This window comes from Emydura macquarii, unplaced genomic scaffold (genome assembly GCF_026122565.2).
Source record: "Emydura macquarii macquarii isolate MOO-44397 ecotype Brisbane River unplaced genomic scaffold, CSIRO-AGI_Emac_v2 contig_1119, whole genome shotgun sequence".
Taxonomy (NCBI): Eukaryota; Metazoa; Chordata; order Testudines; family Chelidae; genus Emydura; species Emydura macquarii.
In genome coordinates, this window is record NW_027131256.1 from 624,270 (window position 1) to 645,850 (window position 21,581).

A 21,581-nucleotide genomic window follows, 5' to 3' on the forward strand; every position below is an offset into this window, starting at 1 on the left:
GTCTAACTTTAGTGCCTTTATACATACTTTATATATACTTCAAATAAACTTTAAAAACTGCTTTTTATTGTCCTTAGCCCTTCTGGCAACAAATTTCTCCTTTTGTCCCTTTGCTTCCCTTATCAATTTTCTACATTTCTGAGCTGCTGACATATTCATTACTGTTTGCGGTGTTGTTGTAGCCATGTTGGTCCCAGGATATTAGTGAGAGAAGGTGGGTGAGGTAATTTCTTTTATTGGACCTACTTCTGTTAGTGAAAGAGACAAGATTTTGAACTTACACAGAGCACTTCTTCGGGTCTGGGAAAGGTACTCAGTGTGACACAGCTAAATATAAGGGTGGAGCAGATAAAGAATGAACACACGTTACAAGAGACCATTCCAGGAGAAGTGGGCGGTTAACACTTCTACAGTCGCAGGACAAAGGAGGGTTAGTGGGTTACAGATTGCTGTAATGAGCCATAAATCCAGTGTCTTTATTTAGGCCTTGTCTACACTCGAAACATAAGTCAACCCAACATAGGACGACTTACAGCCACCGCAGTAATTACAGTGGTGGCTGACGTCCTCCTTGGATCAGTGGTGTTCCTTCTGACCAGCAGCACGTCCACCGACCTAAGAAGGGCAGTGTGGGGAGCTGAGACACCCACCCCTCAGCTCCCTGCTGGGAGCCCCACAGGCTTCTGTGCTTCTGGCGGGCTGGCCTTCCCCACTCCCTGTTCCCAGGGGTTTCTCCCCTCCCCATTTCCAAGGGTAAGCAGTCTGGGCCTTCTCACCCCTGGGGAGTGGGGTCCAGCTGCCCCATCTTCTCAGCCCCCACCCGCCTGCTCCCTGTCAGGAGCTGGGCCGCCTCGTCTCAGCTGTGAAATTGACAAGGCTGCCCGGCTCCAGATGGGGAGCAGACAGAGAAGCCACCCAAGGCTTCTCCACTCCCTGCTGGGAGCCAGAGTCCAGCTGCCCACAGCTTCTCCCGTCTTGGCTTGCCGCCGGGAGCCAGGGTCCAGCTGCCCATGACTTCTCCCATCCTGGCTCCCAGTCAGGGGCTGGGGTCCAGCTGCTAGGGGCTTTTCTCCCCTTTCCCAGCTGGTTTTCTTATCAGTTCAGGGTTTCAGCAAGGATGACAGCTAACTACCAACGCAGTGGTCTACATTGACATTGCATTGCCCTATCTATGTCAACATACGCCCTACACCTCTCATTGAGGTGATTTTAGTATGTCGGCGTATCAGTGGTGTTACGTCAGTGGGAGGAGCATTTGAATGTGTGCAACTCCACTGTTCTGTCGACAAAAGCTGACTGTTGGTGACAAAACTCCCTAGTGTAGACCATGATTTTTGGCGTCTAGCAGAGTTATGAATTTAAGTTCCCAGGCGTGTCTTCTGAAGGTGTTGTGCCAGTTTCCTTGGAGGATGAGGACTGAGAGGTCCGACATGGAGTGATTGTTTTGTGAAAAGTGTTCACGCACAAGTGCTCTGGTGTTTTTGTCTTTTATCCTTTTTCTGGGTAAGTTCATTCGAGAGTGTGGTGATTGTCTCATTTCACCCAGCATGCAAATGTAGCTCATTTGCAAGTGAACTGATTAGAAATCATGAATGCAGAGAGTGACAGAAACAGTCCTGTAATGTCCAGCCCTTGGGGAGTGACAATGAGGTAGTGGAGAATGGGGGTTATGTGCAGTATTTTTTATGAATACCAGGTGCCCTTCAGGTTACCTGTTTGATCTTATCCTGCCTGAGTGGGCAGAGTTAAAGCAAAACAGGCCGTTAAGGGAGAAACCAACAGGAAATGAAACAATGGCAAAGATAACACATCTAAAGGAAATGGCTTCGAAGGAGTTAGATAACAGTGGCTGGGCCACTGGTTGGCAAGTCGGTATCTATCTGGCTCCGTCTAGGCTGGCATGGTTTACTCATCCCCAGGCAGACTAAGAGAAGGGATCCTAAACCTTACAACTGCTGCCTTCGGGAAGGAGGGGACGGAGTGAGTTGTGCGCAGACCGAGGTTGGCACCCAGACTAATAAAGAGACGCAGGGACTGCAGCACGCTGGCTGACTCTCCCAGCCCAGAGACGGGAATAAACTGCATCTATCTCAGCAATGGTTAAGCTTAGGTAAGGAAATATGCGTCTAGGATTCTTTGCTGTTAGCCCATTCTCCTGACTGCTGTGTTCCCTCTGACAATTAAATGCTACTTTAATCACCTGTTGTCACAGGTCCCCAGGAAAAAAGTGCACCCAGAGGTGCCAAACCCAGTTGGGCCTGTTGTGTTAACACGAGTGGCAAACACAGGGCTGCAGTCCAGAGATCCAGTCCCAGAGTGGCTGGACTGCAGGTTTCCGCCCAAGGAGAGGTGAGGGAAGTATGTCCTCTGAAGCCTGTCGTCGGAAGGATGAATTCAAGCGGGGCTAAAAGAAGTTTAAAGCACAGCTCTGACTTCACCCTTCTCCCATCCCCCACTGCACTGAGGCCGTGAACTATGAAGGAAACCTGTGGTTTGCTAAACTAAAACTTCAGGCGTGACCCGGCTCTGACATTCCCCTGCCAATGACAGTGGCTCTACCTGCAAGGTGAAGATGGCTATAAAATTGCACAAGATAAATCACTCAAGTACTGGATAGAAAACAGGCTGAGTTTCTCCCATGGTGCATTAGTTTACCCCGGGATGATTCACATTTGAAATGCAACAGAACCCCGTTTATCCGACCCTCCTTTGACCAGCTCGCCCTATTAACCAAAGAACCGGTGCACACCAGGTCCAGAAGCGGGCGATCTCTCCCATGGCCGCTACAGGGCGCTGCAGCATCACACGTTCCCATTCTCCGGATTATCAGAATTTTTGAGAATGAGACCTGGCCCCCGTGGGTCCTCATTAGATCCCATAAAGGGGGTTCTGCTGTAACTGAAATGCCACGACTGCCTCAGCAGAACCAATCTCGGGCTTTTGCCAAGGCAGCTGAAGCACCGCATTAAAGAGTCCCTCCTACGAGCCTCTGACAAAGGAACGCACAATCACTGGGACTGCTCGTACAGGCCTTGGATGTCTTCCTGGAGAATGGCACCTGGAAATCAATGCTGGGGTGAAATTGCTACAATGAGCATGACACAGAGCAGCAGTTCCATTGAAGAAGGTACTTTAAAAACCAGACAGACAGCCTCATGGAGATGTTACGTGACTGGTATATACGGGGCCTGTACGAAAAACAGGCAAACTCTGACTATGCACTGACCCTGTACACCTCAAGAAAACTCTGCAATGCTCCTGCTAACCTTCACCAACAACTGAAGGGATCCTGCCAAAGGCAAAGATCTTTTCTTTGCCAAAGCTGGTTTCTGGCTGGTGACACGTGATGAAGAAAGCACCGACTGGACGTGTTTCTGGACCGTCTGGGCAGATCAAGATGGCTGTGAATGACATTTGGCTGTTCTCTGGTGCCAGCAGCGTACCAGAGATGTCAACGTGAAGTGCTAGAGGGACTTGAGGGGGTTGATGTAATTGCAGATGACACCTTAGTGTCTGGTTGCAGAAACTCCCTTGAAGAGATTAATGCTGAGCATGATCGCATGCTGCTGTATAGTGCACGTCAGTGAATCTCAAACCGAATAAGAAAAAGATGAGACCATGCCTGTCAGCTGTGCTGTATATCAGACACCTTCAAACCAAGCCGCCAGAAGAGCTAAGCCATTTTGGGCATTCCCTCTTCACAAATGTGCACGACATACAGTGCGGTGTGGGATTTGTTAATTCATAAATGCATAGTGTTAAAGGCCAGAAGGGACCATCAGTTCATCTAGTCTGACGTTCTGTCACAGAAGTCATAGAAATGCAAGGCTGGAAGGGACCTCAAGTCCATATTCCCTTCCCCCACCCCACTTCTGTTGAGGCAGGATTAAGTATAATTCCTGACCGGTGTTAATGTCTCACAGGTCAGAAAGTTTCACTCAGTTACCCTTTACTGGGCCCAGTAACTTGTATTTGAGTTAAGTCTAGCTTGCAGAAAAGCATCCAGCCTTGATCTGAAGATAATGAGAGATGGAGACTTGACCACTGCTCCTGGTAGTTTGTTCCAATAGTTCATCAACCTCACTGTTAAAAAGAGGTGCCTTATTTCTGATTTGAGTTTGTCTGGCTTCAATTTCCAGCCATTGGTTCTTCTGCTGCTTTTCTCTGCTAGATTTATGAGCTCTTCCGGACCTGGGATTTTCTTCCCAGGAAGGTCCTTAGACTCTGTAATCAAGTCACCTCTTAAGCTTCTTTTTGATAAAGTATAGAAATTAAGCTCTTTACATTTCTCATTGTAAGATTTCTCCAGACCTTGAATCAGTTTTGTGGCACTTCTCTGCACACCCTCCAATTTTTCCACAACCTGTTAAAAATGTGGACCCCAGAACTGGACGCAATATTCCAGAATCGGTTTTACCAGTGCTGTATAGTGAGGTAAAATCACCGTCCTACTACTCACCACTTCTCTGTTTATACATTCAAGGATGGCACTTGCCCTTTCTGCCACAGCATCACACTGGGAGCTTGTCTGAGTTGTTTGTCGCTGCTCTCCAGGCTACAGTCCCTCATTCTGGAGGTATGGCCTGCACTCGTATGAACAAATTGTTTTGTTTGAAAGGGCACCCGGTTTACCTACAGTATTCTGTACAATTGTAAAGGAACTTATAGCTACTCAGTGTGATGCTGGTGAGTAACATTGGGAGCAGTTTTCTTACCAGATGATCAGCCTGTAGTGTTTGTATATTGGGAAACCAAGCCTCCCTTGTAATGGTTGAGTATTATTTAGATTACTGGGAAATAGCTTCCCCTACATACAAGAACAGCAGCCTCTGTCACTGGACGTTTGCCTGGCATGGAATTTCAGAGCCTCTTGCAATAGATAATGGACCTCAGTTTGCATGTTGGGAATTCGAACATTTCCCGTCCTCCCTCTATCACAGCCAGTCTGTTGGCAAAGCAGAAGCACCTGTCAAGACTGTCACGACACTACTTGAAAAGACAAACTGGGATGGTAAAGACCAATGGACAGCTCTGCTGGACTGAAGAAATACAGCAAGAGAAAGTCTGGCTGCATGGGCATCAGTCCATTACCGCCAGGCTTCCCAACCTTCTTGGCTCCAGGGCCACAAATATCATTTGTACACCCCTGAAGGGCCACCAGTCTATCAACTCAGAACAAAACGTATTGACGTGTCCACCGTTAAGGACTGCAAATCGCTACGTATGTAAAGGAAACATTTGGATGCACCTGGGCTCACTTTTACAGTCACTATTTTTTTTTACACCTACGAATGACTCACCGTGTGTCACACACTCACAGACCAAGCACTGGTGTAGAGGAGTGTCTGTCACTGCACGCTGAAGCACGTGGCCTGGCACCTAAGTCCGGTGGGTGACCTGCTAAGTGCAGGCCGAACCGGAAGGCCCTGATTTTTAGAGTCCTGCCTCTCCTCAAGCATGGTGGGTCCTGGCTGCTCCACCCGCAGCGCCCTACTCCCCCACTGCAGCCAGACGGAAGGAGTTCAGCGAGGAGGCTGCCTCCTTGCTGACCCCCCGTCCGCTGGCTGCAACAGGGAAACCGCACACGTCCTGTAGCCCTGTGCGCTCCACCTGGGTCCCTAGGCAGTGGCTCCCTTCTGCAGTCAGGAGGACGGGAGATCAGTGCTCCCCTCCCTCTGGCTCCAGCAGGGACCCCAGCACCTATGGATCCAGGCCGAGTGCTTTGCTGTGCTCCCTGCTACAGCCAGGGGGAGGGGAGCGCTGATCTCCCGTCCCATGGGTGCAGCAATGAGCCTGCACCAGTCTTGTAGCCCAACGAGTCGTTAGGCAGCGGCTCCCTTCTGCAGCCAGGGGGAGGGGCGCGGTGGGCCATTTTGAAAGATCCCTCGGGCCACTTTTGGCCCCCGGGTCACGAGCTGGGAACCACTGCATTACCGCATCTCATGTCATGCAGACCCTGGACGCCACTGCTCACAGACAATAAACCTTTGAAGCCAGCAGTTGGTGGGAAAGCTGACAGAGCAAGTTGAAGAGCAGTGAAAACAAGCCCAATGCTACTATAGCTGAAAGAATCAAAGAGCTCCCTGAGCTCCAGACAGGACAGTCAGTCAGGGTGTAACTAGTTCCTAGTACGAGAGACGAGGTGGGAGGCAGGGACATGTGTGCAAAGAGTAGCACCGGTGTCAAGATGAGAGCATAAGAGCAATTCTATCATTGTCGCTGTTTCCTGAGATCAGCCAAGGAGCAGTTAATCTCTTGGGATAACTCACAGCGACTAGCAACCCTCATGAACTGTCACAGGTGATGCCAGAAAATCTAGAAGCTCAGAAATTTCCTGCAGGCAAACAGCAAGAGCGGGAAAGAGACTCAAAACATAAACCCTTTGGAATGGAAGAGCAATAACGTTGCCTAATAATTTCAAAAATTAATTTACATGATTCCATTTTTTTATGGGAAAAGAGATGTTACAAGTGCGCTGTATGGCTGTATACACGGAAACAATTAAAAATGTGCTGGTTGATGCTGCTTCAAATAGATATGATATTGTTTAGGGGTTTTATAGGGCCAATAAAGGTTGTTGTTCTTGTGCACTGCAAACAATTACATATTTGTTGGGCCAGAGAGCAGACAAGGGTTTGATACTATAGCATGGTGGTTCAGGCACTCACCTGGGCTGTGAGAGGCTTAGGTTCCAGTCCCTGATTATTTATTCAGTTATACAAAGTGGAATAGCTCCAACAGAAGACCCAAATTCAAGCCGCTGCTCTGAATCAGGAAGAGCAGGACAGTTAAAAACTCTCTAGAGAGGGAGGGGGAGGTTCACTTATCAGGAGATTGTTTGCGGGGCGTAGCTGGATTAAGACACAGGCCCTGTCGGAGGGGTCGGAGGCATCTGGGTTTGACTAAGCTTGAGGGAAATTATAAACTTTAGGTGAGACCCAAGTGAGTACACCTCAGGTTGTTTTAACTCTCTTCTCTGATTGCAATGTATCTTTGGGTGAATAAACAACGCATTTGTTTTGAAGAAACTGTCTTGAGTCACTTCAATCAGCTGCTGGTCCCAGGTCCCAGAGGGACAGTTCTTCCAAGTACCAAATACAGCTGGGCCTGTCAAGATATCACAGGTGGTAAATGGGGCTGCAACCAGACATCCAATGAAATGGTGGGGTTCCACACAGGCAGGGATGAAGATAGTGAAAAGTGTCGCCTGGGAGGCACACTCAAAAGGGACTGAAAAGGGGTGTATGGCGCTGCTCGCCCTGTAATCATGATAACATCTAGAGGGTAAAAATGTGGCGTATAGTTGTTCAAGGAAAAACGCTTTGGCGTTCCTGGACTGTGTTGTGACTGATCAGGTAATGCATTATTCTTTTGCTGAAGATACTATCACACAGCTGGCCAGCTGCTGCTGCTCAAACAGAGGCCTTTATAGTGGTTTAGGTTGAAGGATCTCCACTTTTGTATTCAGGTAATTTCTCCATTGACCATATCTCAGGGAAGTGTCCAGCCTGGATGGTTAGGTTAAATAACATTCCTGGATAGGTTCAGTGCTGTGTTTCAGCATGTGAGATATATTGTTGAGACCTCAGGATTTCCTTGGTTTGAGTTTCCAAAGGTTTCACTTCCCTGTTAGGGGCAGGTTGTTTTAATGTGTCTTCAGGCGTTTGATACCTTTGTATAGATTCCTGAAGTGTTCTGTCCAGATTCTACCATTCTGAATAGATGCGCTTTTTCCCTCTTTAGTTGGCTTGAATTCTTTCCAGATTTGCCAGAAGCATTTGGTGTCCATCATATCTTCAGCCTGTGTTAATTTTTCCTGCAGGTGCTCCAGTGTTTTGGCTGGAGCACTGATTTGTCGTACTGCAGTGCAGTGTGGCCAGCTGTGCATAGGTCAGTGCCGTGTACATTTCTGTGCTTTACGCTGAAGAGTTCCTCACTCTATTCCTGAGTGTCTGGCAGCTTCTGTTAAATCATTTTACTTTCTCTTGGAGTGGTAATCCTGTTTTGTGTGGTTAGACTTGTGGGGTTGTGTTCTGTGTGATTGCTGTGCTGGTCTGGTAAAGACTCTGTGAGAGTCTTTTGTGGACGTGTTAATGGCACCTGCTCTTTGGCTACAATGTTTATTTGATACACATTCGTTAGGTTTTTGACGTTTTCAGGGCTTTCTCATATTTTCATTTTGAATTTTGTCTCCAGATATATTTATTGGGTAAGCTGAAGAGGGTGTCATAGAATCATAGAAGATTAGGGTTGGACGGGACCTCAGGAAGTCATCTACTCCAACCTCCTGCTCAAAGCAGGACCAACCCCCACTAAATCATCCCAGCCAGGACTTTGTCAAGTCAGGCCTTAAAAACCTCTAAGGATAGAGATTCCACCACCTCCCTAGGTAACCCATTCCAGTGCTTCACCACCCTCCTAGGGAAAAAGATTTTCCTAATATCCAACCTAGACCTCCCCCACTGCAACTTGAGACCATTGCTCCTTGTTCTGTCATCTACTACCATTGAGAACAGCCTAGCTCCATCTTCTTTGGAACAACCCTCTTCAGGTAGTTGAAGGCTGCTATCAAATCCCCCCTCATTCTTCTCTTCTGCAGCCTAAATAAGTCCAGTTACCTCAGCCTCTCCTCATAAGTCATGTACCCCAGTCCTCTAATCATTTTTGTTGCCTTCCACTGGACTTTCTCCAATTTGTCCACCTTATCCATCCTTTCTGTATTGGGTGGCCAAAACTGGACACAATACTCCAAATGTGGCCTCACCAGTGCTGAACAGAGGGGAATAATCACTTCCCTCAATCTGCTGGCAATGCTCCTACTAATGCAGCCCAATATGCTGTTAGCCTTCTTGACAACCAGGGCACACTGCTGACTCATATCCAGCTTCTTATCCACTGTAACCCCCAGGTTCTTTTCTGCAGAACTGCTGCCTAGCCAGTTGGTCCCCAGTCTGTAGCTGTGCATGGGATTCTTACATCTTAAGTGCAGGACTCTGCACTTGTTCTTGTTGAACCTCATCAGATTTCTTTGGCCCAATCCTCCAATTTGTCTAGGTCCTTCTGTATCCTATCCCTACCTTCCAGGGTATCTACCACTCCCCCTAGCTTAGTGTCATCCGCAAACTTGCTGAGGGTGCAATCTACTCCATCCTCCAGATCACTAATGAAGATGTTCAACAAAATCGGCTCCAGGACCGACCCCTGGTGTACTCCACTTGTTACCGGCTGCCAGCTAGACATGGAGCCGTTGATCACTACCCATTGAGCCCGACGATCTAGCCAGCTCTCTATCCATCTTATCATGGGCAGCAAGTATCAAAGGCTGGGGACGTCTTAGCCTTCCCAGACAGCCAGGCATGGCCCCATCCATGCTCTGTCCCAAGGCCCCATCCCCTCCTGCTGCATCCCGTTCTTCCCAGCCCCGGGGACGGCAGGCGCTGCAGCAGCGATTCCTGCCCTTGCTTAGCTGCCTCTCCCCCGAAGAGGGTGGGGACAGGGTCTGGGGTGGGCCAGCTGTTGATCCGGGTCTCGGGGTGGCTGGGCTGCCTGACCGGGTTTTGGTGTGGCTGGGGCCGCCTGGCTCTGGGGCCATGCCAGGCTGCGACTCGGGTGGGCCAGCTGGGCTGGCGGCTTGGTCCGGCTGGAGTGGGTCTCCTCCATCTCTGGTTAGGGGGCTCAGACTGGGACTCTGGCAGCGAGGGAGAGGGCAGGAGGGTTATGGCCTCAGGTAGAAAGGGCGGGGCCATAGGCTAGCCTCCCCAAAGGGGGTTCATCCACCATCCATGAACATTACAGTCCATTCATCCAACCCAGACATCTTTAACTTGCTGGCAAGAACACTGCGGGAGACTGTGTCCAAAGCTTTGCTAAAGTTTGTGGTATGTTGTTGGCGGCTGCTATTCTGTATGATTTGTTTAGGACCAATTCGCTGTGGTCTGGTAACATTCGCGTGCACATACACACGCCATGAGCGTCTCACACCCACACACTTGTGCAGATGTATAATGAGCTCTCCAAACACAACCTTGTGCTCATCCCTGGGGAGCTTTGCCCACCCATACTCTTGTACATGCGTGGCTGAGGACTTTCATGCCCACACAAATCCCCTCGTGGACGTGCTTAGTGAGCTCCTCACACACACACCCTTGGGCCCATGACTGGTGAGCTCCCCACAAACATACCCACTCACAATTACGGGCACACTACAAATGCATGAAACTTCCTTGTCCAGTGCACCCTGATACAAGCCATACCCCTCCCACACCTGCATGTGCGTGTAGACCAGAATGCACCACAATGATCTTCTAGTCCAACTTCCTGCATAGCACAGGCCATGGAAGTTCATGCAGTCAATCCCATCATGTCTGTTTGAGCTCAGAGGCCATGCATCGGGGCGGAGCTCATGTCCCTCCAGATTTTTGCCAGGATTCGCTGGCCCTGCTTGGTCACATGCTGCAGCCGGGCACCCTCCCTGCATGGCAGCTTCTGGAGCTGGCAAGCTGGGAGTAGCGGTCGTGGGGAGAGGCAGAGGCAAACAGCGGGGAGCTGCAGGGAGGGGCTGCTGAGGATAAGAGGAGGGGCATGCCTGGGGGAAGCGTGACTCAAGCTGTTGGGGTGGGACCGGGACCTTTAAATTGCACTCTCCCCCCCAGGCATCAGTCATCTCTGTTTGAGCTACAGCGTATATTTTAGAAGGACGTCTAAACCGTTATTTAAAGATCTCATGGGATAGAGACTCCATCATATCCCTTGGCAAGTTGTTCCAGTGATGAATTGCCCTCACTGTTCAAAATCTGTGCCTCATTTCTTCTCCGAATTTGTCTCGTGTCAACTTCCAGCCATTAGATCTCGCTATGTCTTTGTCTGCTAGCAGAAATCTTCTCCCCCGTAGATACGTACGGACTATGATCAAGTCACCTCTGAACCTGCTCTATGGTGAACTAAACTGATTGAGTGTCTTCAGTCTCTCACTGAGCAATCACTCTGGTGGCTCCTTTTCAAAGTGTGGACACCAGAACTGGACACCGTATTCCAGTCATGTTCTTCTTATTACCATGTACAGTGGTATTAACTAACACCTTCCTACTTCTACGTGACATTCTCCTATTCATACCAGGGCCACATTCGCACTCTTAGCCACCACATCGCAGTGCGAGCTTACGTGCATGTGGTTATCCACCTTGACCCCTAAATCCTTTCCTAAGTCACTGCTTTCCGAAGTTCGGCTCCCAATCTTGGTTCATAGATGTCATGACCTCGCATTTAGCTGTAGTAACATGCATGTTGTTCAAATGAGTTCCATTTGCCATACAATCCAGATCACGCTGAACAAACGATTCATTTCGTACTTCACTAATTTTTGTGTCATCTGCAACCTTTACAAGCAATGATTTAATGTTTGCTGACGATATTGAAAAGCATTGAACCAAGAGTAGATCCCTGTGCCTGGAGCGGACAGCCCAACCCCCACCACACGGGACTGACATTTTCTCTGGATTATCCGAATTCTGGATTTTCTGATCTGTCCCTGGCACAAAACTAGATCGGATAAACGGGGTTCTACTGTCCTAAAGTTCAGCATTTCATTTTAATCACGGAAAAACACGGAGTTTTATGGCTTTTTATCAGAGAATTTTGGGGTTTTGATCATGGAAAACTAGGATCCGTGCTGATATATGTTCCTTATTTTCTTTATTCCTCCTGGCCATAGATATTTCACTGGTGTGTTTAGCTTCCCTTATTAATTCCTATTTTATTTCATAACTGCTTATTTATAGTCATTGCTATCAATTTCCCTCCTGTTCTATTTACTATCTATTGATTCAGGCAGGGAGAAAACACTTCTCAAGTGATATACTCAGGCTTTAAATGCAGTTGCACCACAGCTGACAATAAGCATTTCTCCAAGATCTAATCCCTGTACCCTCAAATAAACAAAACTAGAAAGAACAACTGGAGTAGTGCTACCTGATAACTCTCAGTAATACTATTCCTTCTACAAATTCCCCTTCACACATTGATAAATATAGACTGAACACACCCCCTTCATACATATTACACATGCACATAGAGACACTGCACACTTGCCTGCCACTCACACGAACACACAGATGCAATGTGGTTGAAGAAACGATTTCTTGCTCTGAAACTTGTGGACAATCTCTGGACTATGAGGCAGTGCAGCACTCTCTGCTCATCCGGAAGGAACCAGCAGGAAACTACAGCTCCCAGAAAAGTGACTTGCTGTTCCTTTCTCTGTTCCGTTCTCTGCATTAGCCTCTTAGCTCTGGAGAAGGATGAGGCTCTGGTGATTCTCTGCTATGCAATGCTGGAGGGCATCTGCCTATCGTCCGCCGTTACTCAGGCTTGGAAGCGAATGGAGGGAAGAACTCTTGGCTTTGGGGATTCGGTAAGGATCACTATCTAGCCTCTGTGTCAGCACGCCCCAGCCCCTCTGATCCGTTCTTCCTGACAGTAGCATCTGGAACAGGAGCATCTGAGAACTCCCCCCATGGCCCGTGCTTTCTACAGTCCCTTCTGTTGGAAGAGGCTGGGGCTGGAGTGGCTAGATTATAAATTAGATGGGATCTACACACACAGTCTGGTCCAAGAGCATGGACGGCCCTCGAGTCCAGCTCTGGATCTCCCCCGGCCCCACTGAGTCCACCACAAGCCCTTCTCCTCACCGTTGTCTTCCTCTCCAGGTGTGTGATAGTCTTGGGAGGCGCCACATGGATCTGTGCCCGGACTGTGCCTTCTGCTCACTGAAGAGGGAGCAGTGCCAAGGGCTATCAGACCTGAGACGCGTTCGCTGCCATGCCGGCACATTCACTGCCTACCTCAACCCTGAGATCTCGGCCCAGTATCAGGCCGTGGGCAATAAGGTACAGACCCAGCTCCATCGAGGGCATCGCGGTGGGGAAGGCTCAGCCTGTCTCTAACCCTCCCCTCCGTTTCCAGGTCGGTTCCCTGGAGGCAATGGGGTATTATGGGATGGAGGTGTACGGAGGGCTGCGTGCAGATTATTGGTGTGGCCGCCTGGCCACGCATGGCTGTGACGATCCCCGGGTGACGCTCTGGCTGCAAGTGGAATATGCTTTCTTCCAAGGAGGGGACTTCCCGAGCAAGGTAAGTGCTGAGCCCCCGCTGTGCCTTCATCCTCCCTCCTCCTGGCCTGCATCTCCTCTCTGACGTGTCACTCCTCTTGCCCCAGATCTGTGACTCAGACCGAGTTCAGCACCCCAATTACTGTGCATTCAAGAGTCACCAGTGCCTACAGCGCAGCCTCAGCAGCCAGAAGGTGAGGACCAGCCCCTCTCACCGGGGGTCTACCTAGCTTCACACTGACCCTTCACTGTGCAGAGTCTCAGCTCTCCCCACTTCACTTGCTTACCCACGCCAGTGTCCTCCTCCCTTGGCTCTGTCTTGACCTTTCCCTGCCCCAGTCCTTTTCCCTCCTGCATGGCTTGATTGTGGTACTCTCCTAAGCACCACTCAAAAATCAAGCTCTGCCTACTTGGGTTTCCAGAAGGAGATGCCAGGTGCAGTAGACTATGCAGATGTTCTAAACGTGACCAGATATCCTCTGCTGGGCTCCTCAGGCTTGACTCCTTTCCAGGGGGATTTGGTTACACCTAGAGTCAGGCACATACCGTGTGCCTTGGAGCCCGGCCTCCTGCGATACACTTAGAATGTAAACTTCCATCAAAAAGATTTTCTCGTCTTTATGATGGTGAAGAAACACCTGAGTGCAACAGATGCAATGATGCCTCCGGGGAGGCTGCAACAGAGGAAGGAACAACCATGACTAACGCCAAGGAAGAATCCATCTGATCCCATCCTCCCCACCAGAGCAGAGCAGAGCAGAGCAGACCCCCCAGGCTTCATTCCTTCTCTAAGACCTTTTGCTTCACAGACTGGGGGGCAGAAAAGTGGTGTATCCTCCTGGCAGCAGGCACTAGGGGGCACAAACTGAAAGGTCACTCACAGCAGATCTTGCGAATTTCCATAAATTGACCCAGCGCTTCTTATTCACAGCTTTTGTGATGTGTTTCACAGCTAGGCATGTTGGTCCCAGGATACTAGAGAGACAAGGTAACAAATATGACCTCGCCCACCTTGTCTCTCAGATAACAGCGCTGACGTCTGAAATCAGCGTAACTGGAATGTGAGTTAGGGCCTACGGCAACAAACGCCTTATTTCAAGCTGTCTGCAGACTCAGGCAGATGTCACCAGTTCAGATTTTGAAGGTTTTCTTCACCACCGTAAGGGCTAGAAACGTATGTCATAGATTCGTAGAGTTTAAGTCCAGAAGGGACCGTTAGCTCATCTAATCTGACCTGCGTATCACAGGCCCTTAACCTTCACCCAGTTTTATGTTTAATGACATCTGAAATTGCGGAGAACAAAATGGAAGCAAACTAAATAAATAAAAATCCTAGGTCACCCACCTCATGCAGCCCAGCCCAGTTCAGCCCATGCTCTGCTCCTCTCTCTGGTCGTTTTTCCGTCAGGGATCTCCCCTCTACCACTGTTGACTGCTGCTCCCCATCCAGGGTCTCTACCCTCGCCCCTGCAGCGACCCAGGCGCAGGACCCTCACTTTCCGGGCCTCCTGGGACAGGCGTTCACACTGCCAGGGATCATGTTACCAGGAGACAACTCCTTTCCCTCCCAAGACCCTCCTTGGCTGGTGTTTGGGTCCCTTGACTCCAGGGTGGGGGGGAGAGGGGAGTCTGCAGCAGTCTCTGGGGATAAGGTTCTCTCTTTATCTATCTGCTCAGGTGCTTCGTCATGGTTGCCGCAGAAACGAGACGTACCAGGTGCTGAGTGAAGAGAAAGGCGAGGAGGAGGTGCTGCTCTGGAGCCAGAAATTCTTCAGCGTCACTGAGGGATGATTGGAGGAGAGCGGACAGAGGGAGACCCCCCCCGGGAGGCAGGCAAAAGGGGGGACAGGGCACTGAACGGACCCTGTGGAGGCAGAGAGATTAGGAGAACCTTGATAGGACCTGAGGCGACTTTTCCCCACCTCTGTCTCTCTGTCCCCAGGGCTAACGTCTGGTGCCCTCCCCTGCTTTCATCCAAGTGCCACAGCCTCCTCTCTGCCCCACACACACGGCAGTGTGAATGACCGCACCCCGGAATTGGCTGGGGAACCCCTGACCTTGGAGTTTCACGTGACATCAACCCAGGCACTGCATAGTTGCATGTGTGTCCCCCCGGGTGCCTTCAAGGGTTAGCAGCTGGGAAAAGAGACTCCAGTCACAGGAGAGGCACTTGGAGCCTCTGCCCGTTTCCAGGTTCCTGCCAAGTGGCCCTTGCCCAGAACTCGTGATGTCTTTTATTCTCAGGCCTCGGTGCTCATGGGCATCGCCAGTGGGTGGTTTTCTTTATCTGAAGTTTTGTTTTATAAAGAGCCTGTTCCGCCCACACGCTTCACTTACTCTGTTCTTGTAGCTGCTGTTCCTTCCTACATCACGTGGGTCCTCCCACTGGTGCCCCTTCCTCCACCCGAACTTAGTCAGCCTAGTGCCTCTTGCACTCTCACGAGTTCCCTTCGCACATTTGCTAGTGCCCCCCATGTACCTGAGCACAACGGGCCCGGCCGTCCTGCGCCTGGAATGGACTCTGGGTGCAGCCTGCCCCACCCCGTGCCAGGAAGTGCCCAGCGGAACGGCCTTTGGGTGCCGCCCCCAGGGTCTGTCTCTCTCTCTCTCTCTCTCTCTCTCTCTCTCTCTCTCTCTCTCTCTCACACACACACACACACACACACACACACACACACACACACACACACCCTCTTGCTAATACAATAATTGTATTCCTAATATTTTGAAGGGTTTATTTGATTGTGTTCAACCCCATGTCCAAAACAGAAAAAAATACAGAGAATGCGATCACACGTGAGTAAAACCCAATCCCTTGACTCACCGCCCACTGCAACCCCAGCCCAACCCCTCCCGAACAGGGGAGCCACCCCTGTGCCTCTCCCCCAGAGATGTCCCCTCTGGAGCGTTCAGCTCCCTCTCTATCAGGGTAGTAAAGGGTGTCCCTTCCCTTCCCTTCCCTCCCCCCCACTTTGTATACTCCTCTCTGGAGCTCTCAGCCCTTCTCGGTTCCCCGGCACACTCGCCTACTACTTGCTCCCTCCCCCGGCTCAGCTCCCCCTCACCGGCAGGTGTGTACTTCCACAAGGTGCCAGCACTGCTTGCACTTGACTGAGCAGCACCAGCGAAACTTGCAGCTGCATCTCTCCACCACCTCGGCCTGGGTGGTGCGGAAACCTCGCCCGCAGCACAGCAGCTCACAGCCATCCATGGCGTGGGACGTCCGGTTGCACTGGCGTCCGGAAGTGCCAAAGACCCCCCGGCGGGGGTCACGGTCACAGAAGTCTGGGCTGGCCACCAAGTAGATCAGGTCATGAACTGTGTAGGGTTTGAAGCGGGAGCTCTTGGGCACCAGGAGTTTGCGGGAACCAACCCTCTTGGGGTGCACCTCTGTGGCCCCCTCAAATTTCTCTTTCAGGACATTGCCCACCGTGCGGAAGGGGGGCATAACCTTCCAGCAGGTGCGGACCTCACAGGACCCGGACACTCCGTGACACTTGCACTCCACCTTCATGTGGGACAGGATGGCCTGGCAAGCAGAAAGCATCTGTCGGCAGGAGGTGGAAGACCTCATGCAGCCCCCTAGCCCACCACCCCTCACCTGAGGGTGAGAAGCAGCCCTGAGTCAACGGTGGAGCTTCTCCTAGCGCCCAAGGGATGATGCATATGGGGAGAGAGAGGGAAAAGGGATCTCTCTAAGGTGTGTGTGAAGGGGAGCAGAGAATAAATGGAGGCAAAAGGGACCTGCTCACAGGAATATGAAATACAAGTAACTGATCCACTCGCTGGCTGAAGGGATCCATTATGAGGGGAAGGGACCTGCCCAGAACAGCAGAGATCTTTTTGCAGAGGGATATGAGCAGGCCTGCTCAACGTACGCAAGGGATCGACTCTGAGCGAGTAGCAGAAGGGATCTGCTCTGCCCCCAAGGAAAGGAAGAAGATCCCCTGTGAGGATCAGAGGAGGGTAAGGGACCTGCTCTGGAGGCAGGGGCTAGGGAAAAGCGATTCATTCATTCAGAGAGAGATGGAGAGAGAGGGAATCGCCTGAAAGCAGAGGGAGGGAAAGGGATCCACTTTCAGAAAGAGGCAGAGGAAGGGGATCCACTTGGAGACTGCAGGAGGGGAAGAAAGCTGCTCTGAGGCAAGTGGAGGAACTGGGGTCCAATCCCTGGCATGAGGAAGGGGCTCTGCGCGGAGGCAGAGTGCTCACAGACTCTGAGGGAAAGGCATAGGGAATTACATCCAGTCGGAGGGGAAGGGATCTCCTCAGAGGTAAACACTTTGTGGACGCCACTCATCTGGGACAGGCTCTGCCATCCCCTGAGGGGCCCGGACATCTGGGCGAGTTCCCCCGCACGCGGTGCCGCCCTTACCTTCCTACCAGCCTCGTTGTTGTGCAGGTTCATGAGCGCTCGGCTGGAGGAGACGCCCCGGCTCCGCTCGGGGTTATCCACGAAGGCCTGAGAAAAGGCAATGCCGTAGGACAGGTTGTCCGAGCAGCCTGACCACTGGAAGCCTGCGGGGGAGAGAGTCCGTGAGGCAAAGAGGCTGCTCCAGATGTGGGGGCCCCTGCAGAGGAGAAGGCTGTCACGCTTCCCAAGCGGGGCAAAGAAGATCACTGCCCATCTCCCCCTACACTGGTCTCATCCCAGGGAAATGCAGGGGCAGGACTCCCTCCTCCCCCCCCAATTTAGTTCTCCTCTCTCCTCTTCACTGTCCCCAACTCAAGGGTACACAGCGTCTGCTCCTGTCCATCGTTCCAATCCTCCCCAGGCCAACGGGGGCGGCTTCTCCCTCCAGCAACGACCACCTTCGGTTACCTTCCGGGCTGACTCCACGGATCTTGCGATCACATCCACACTTCGCCAGCTCCCCGCGGCTGCAGGCCCGGGTCACAGCGAACGCAACGCCCGCGGAGGCGATGGCATGAATGAAAGCGGATTCTCGCGTGCCTGCGGAAGGGAGAGCAGAATGATTCCTGAACGATGTGGCTAACGGATTTCTCCTCCCTCCCTTTGCAGAGAGAGGAAGCGTTGCAGTTTCAGCTGCGTTAGACACCGGGGCTGTGTGATGATGTGTCAGCGCTCACGGAAAGGAACCATTAAAGGGAGTTTTGCTACATACTCAGAGGTCTTGGATCCCACAGCAGGGAGAAGATAGCCCTTGGCAGGTGTGAGGGGGTCGCACCACTCACCCCCAGACTGGCGCCTCCTGCTGGTTACCACTCGCCTCCCTAGGGCTGCTTTTAACCCCTTCAGTGCCAGTGTGGGGCAGATGCCCCGTCTCCGTAAGGCACTAGGGAGACCCCACATGGCATGCACTCAGCGCTGGGCCCCTCTGTTCCAGAGGTCTCATGTCCCCGACAGGGAGGGAAGGAGATGCAAGTCTCAGAGGGAATGTTTTGGGAGGCAGAAGTGGGAGAACCCGTGAGGCTGAGGACAGGAACCATCCTGCAGCCCAGGGGGGCGGGGGAGTCGTCCCTCCAAGTGACGGGCCTGGAGCCCTCATGTCTCCCGACGAAGGCAGGGCAAATAACAACTCATCTTTTTGTTTGGGCTCGCAGTTCTGCACAATAAATAAATATATCTCTATAGCGATTGGTCTGGGTCAAATGGAAAGTGACCTTTTTGGGAACTTGTGATGAATCAAATTAGTCAGGAAAAAATCATTTTGAGTCCAACAAAACGGTTTGGTTCATTTTGGGACATTTTAAATTATTTTGAGAAAGCAAAGGAAACGAGGGGCTAAGTTCACAAAACAGAAGGAGGAGCAGGTGCCCCCCCCCATCACCTTTAGCTCAGCAGCTGGGAACTTACCTGTGGGGGGGGCAAAGGGAAGGCTGCCAGGCTGTTCTGGGGCGGGGTGGGGGCTGTCCTGAGCTCTCCTACTAAAACTGTTCCTCTTCGGATAAAATACTTGACTAGGCACTGGGCCAGCGTGAGAGTCAGTGAGAGCGACTCGAGAGCCCAGTGGTTAGAGCCCTCACCTAGAGGGAGGACACCTGGCGTCCAGGCCCTGTGCTTATGAATGATTTATTTGCAATGTATCTATATGGAGTGGACACCTTCAAGGGGAAAGACTGAGAGAGCCCCACATTGGAATGCCCCAGCAATCAGGAGCCCCTTGGGGGAGAAGGACAGCTGGGGTCAAGTCCCTGCTCCCCAGCAGAGTTTTGAACCTGTCTCCCACATCCCCGCTGAATACTCTAGCCGGTGGGCGAAGGGTTTATAGTGGGGGGCATCACCAACTCCTCCTGTTTTGTGAATGGTGCCTCAATCCCCTAGTAAAGCTAGCCCCCCAAATTGGAAACATTTTCTTTTCCTTTTAACGGAAACAATTCACCAATATCAATACAAAGTCAATAAAGCTTTCAGTTGAGCTGAATACACACACACACACACACACACACACACACACGTTGGGGAGCGTTAGGGTTAATGGGCTGCGTGGCCATTAGGATGAATAGTCTAGTGAGCAGTAGGATCAGGGTCTGATTGACCGGTAGGGTCAGGGTGGACTTAGGGAGCGGTTTAGCCGGCATATTAATGTTTGTTATGGCATGTCTTGCGTAGTTGGGGGTTCTACTTCCTATTCGAATTCGGCTGAGTGTGCTGAGGTTCGGGTTCGGGTTGGGTTTGAGGCTAAGGGGACGTTAGGCTTAGTGTGAGCATGAGGGTGGGGTTTGGTGTTACATGTGGACGTGAGACAAAACGTTGGGCGCTGATGGCAAACGGGCCATAGGCCCGGCCCACATCGGCTTGACTCTTGACCTCTGACCTTGCATGGCCACCTTGCCAAAGACCTGTAGCCCCTGCAGAGTGGAGCAGTTCCAGCGGCGGTTGTGAAACTGGTGCTGACACTCCTCCAGGGCCAGCTCTGCGCCGCGCGTCACTGAGTCCATGGCCTCTGCTTGCCGCTGGCAGAGCCGCACCTGCTCCTCCGCCAGCCCCACCAAGCCCTCGCAGGCACTGGGATCGCGCAGCGCCCCGCGCAGGGAGGGCTGCTTTCCCAGGTACCTGCGGAGAGGGACAGAGGGAGGGAGCCGCCGATGGCTAGTCAGAGTCGGAGACGGGCTATGGACAGGGGCTAACAGCCCAAAAGGAGACCCCCCCCTTCATAGCCTCACTCACAGGATAAACCATAGGGCTGTTCTCGCACGCCCTTGCTCTGTGTGACCAGACTTCCACCCACTCCCTGGGGATCCCCCCATCTTTCTCTGGGGTTACGTCTCCCAGAGATCTGACGTCTCCCAGACCTCCCCTTCCCTGTGAGATCTGCCGATAGGCTCTTTCTCGGAACTTAGGGTCCCTCACCTTCTCTAGGAGACCTTTCGGTCAGGAAAGCTCCCGAGCGCCCGATACTTACAGCCAGGTCACGGCAAGGACGTGCCGCACTGAAAGCAGCACAGCGTACAGCTGGACAAGCTCCATCTTCTCGCCGGAGCCACAGTCCCTCTGCCTGAGCTGTAGAAATGCCTTTCCCACCTCCCCAGCGCCTGGCGCCAGAGAGTCACTCCCAGGGCAGTCCCAATCCAGCACTGTGGAGAACAAGTACCCCCACCCTCCACAACCACCATGAGCTGTCTCTGGGTCCGGTGCCTGTCAGCACGCGACCCCTGGGGGGCGAAGAAATCTCCCAGGTTAGCACTGCCGGGGCATCCACGGTGCCGCTCGCCTCTCGGGATTATGAGGCATCACTGGAGGGTCATGAACATGGGACAGGGGCTCCACGGCGGCAGTCCCACAAAGGGGGTTCACATGGCAGAGCTCAGCGTGAACAGCAAACAGCCCGTCCCCACAATGCCACGTGCAGATTCTTTAAGTCCACTCCTGGGGTGAAGGCTTTATACTCCCTCCCGCTCCTGCAGATCACACTCCCCACAAGCCAGCAAGGGAGCAGAGTGAGACCCGATTCGTAACGAGTAGGTTCCTCTACGCAGTAAAGTCCCAGTGGCTCCAATCTGCTGTCAGGTGGGGATTCATTTCCCCAGCATCTTTCTTCTTTGGGGACCCCAGGAGAAGCCCAGTGCTGAGTCCCAAGAGCGGCGCACAAGGAGAGCTGGTGCTGGTCTGGGCCTCCTTCACCTCCCGACTGCCTTTCTTGGGGACTTTCTCTTGTCTGACTCCTCCGCGCTGGAGATTCCTCTTTTCTGTCCTGCAACCCTCATGGCTACGGCAAACACAGGCTGCTGCTTTCTGGTTCTCTTAACTCTTTCCCTGGCAGCTCTCTCCCCCCCATACCCCTACTGCCAGACTGAGGTGAAGAGACAGCCTTGGAAATGGGGCAGGGGGCCTATTTGTGCAAACTGACACAGTCTAGGTTGGTAAATATGCCCCCCCCCCCCAAAAAAAAATGCACCATGGAACCTCCTAGAAATGAGGCAAATTTAACCCCTGTGTGCTGGGAGGAGGAACAACCTGAGAGACAGATTTCCCCTAAACAGGACTGGGAAACTCCCACCCCCCATGTGGGA

The 21,581-nt window shown here is 51.8% G+C and overlaps 2 protein-coding genes across 2 annotated transcripts in view; one reads left to right on the forward strand and one right to left on the reverse strand.

Moving 5' to 3' along the window:
- Positions 1-15,427, forward strand: part of ACRBP (acrosin binding protein) — a 28,029-nt gene extending 12,602 nt beyond the window's left edge. The window contains exons 6-10 of the mRNA XM_067545920.1: positions 12,277-12,409; positions 12,705-12,884; positions 12,961-13,128; positions 13,214-13,300; positions 14,784-15,427. Of these exons, the coding sequence (XP_067402021.1) occupies positions 12,277-12,409; positions 12,705-12,884; positions 12,961-13,128; positions 13,214-13,300; positions 14,784-14,897 (682 nt within the window). The 3' untranslated portion in view covers positions 14,898-15,427. The remainder of the gene's footprint in view (positions 1-12,276; positions 12,410-12,704; positions 12,885-12,960; positions 13,129-13,213; positions 13,301-14,783) is intronic.
- Positions 15,428-16,007: 580 nt separating this feature from the next.
- On the reverse strand, positions 16,008-20,043 carry LOC137151846 (protein Wnt-4-like). The gene is made up of 4 exons (XM_067546346.1): positions 19,886-20,043; positions 17,929-18,060; positions 17,482-17,624; positions 16,008-16,635 (listed from the first exon to the last, which is right to left on the reverse strand). The coding sequence occupies exons 1-4, from the start codon at positions 20,007-20,009 to the stop codon at positions 16,168-16,170; spliced, it is 867 nt and encodes a 288-aa protein (XP_067402447.1). The 5' UTR covers positions 20,010-20,043; the 3' UTR covers positions 16,008-16,167.
- Between the last annotated feature and the right edge of the window lie 1,538 nt (positions 20,044-21,581).

What these genes read in the sequence shown, in the direction of transcription:
- LOC137151846 (XM_067546346.1), bottom strand. Translation starts at nt 20,009, where the DNA reads ATGGACTCAGTGACGCGCGGCGCAGAGCTGGCCCTGGAGGAGTGTCAG. An exon ending in CCGTGGAGTCAGCCCGGAAG is followed by an intron (nt 17,625 to 17,928) that starts GTAACCGAAGGT and finishes TCTCCCCCGCAG; the next exon opens with GCTTCCAGTGGTCAGGCTGC. An exon ending in ACAACGAGGCTGGTAGGAAG is followed by an intron (nt 16,636 to 17,481) that starts GTAAGGGCGGCA and finishes TCTGCTTGCCAG; the next exon opens with GCCATCCTGTCCCACATGAA.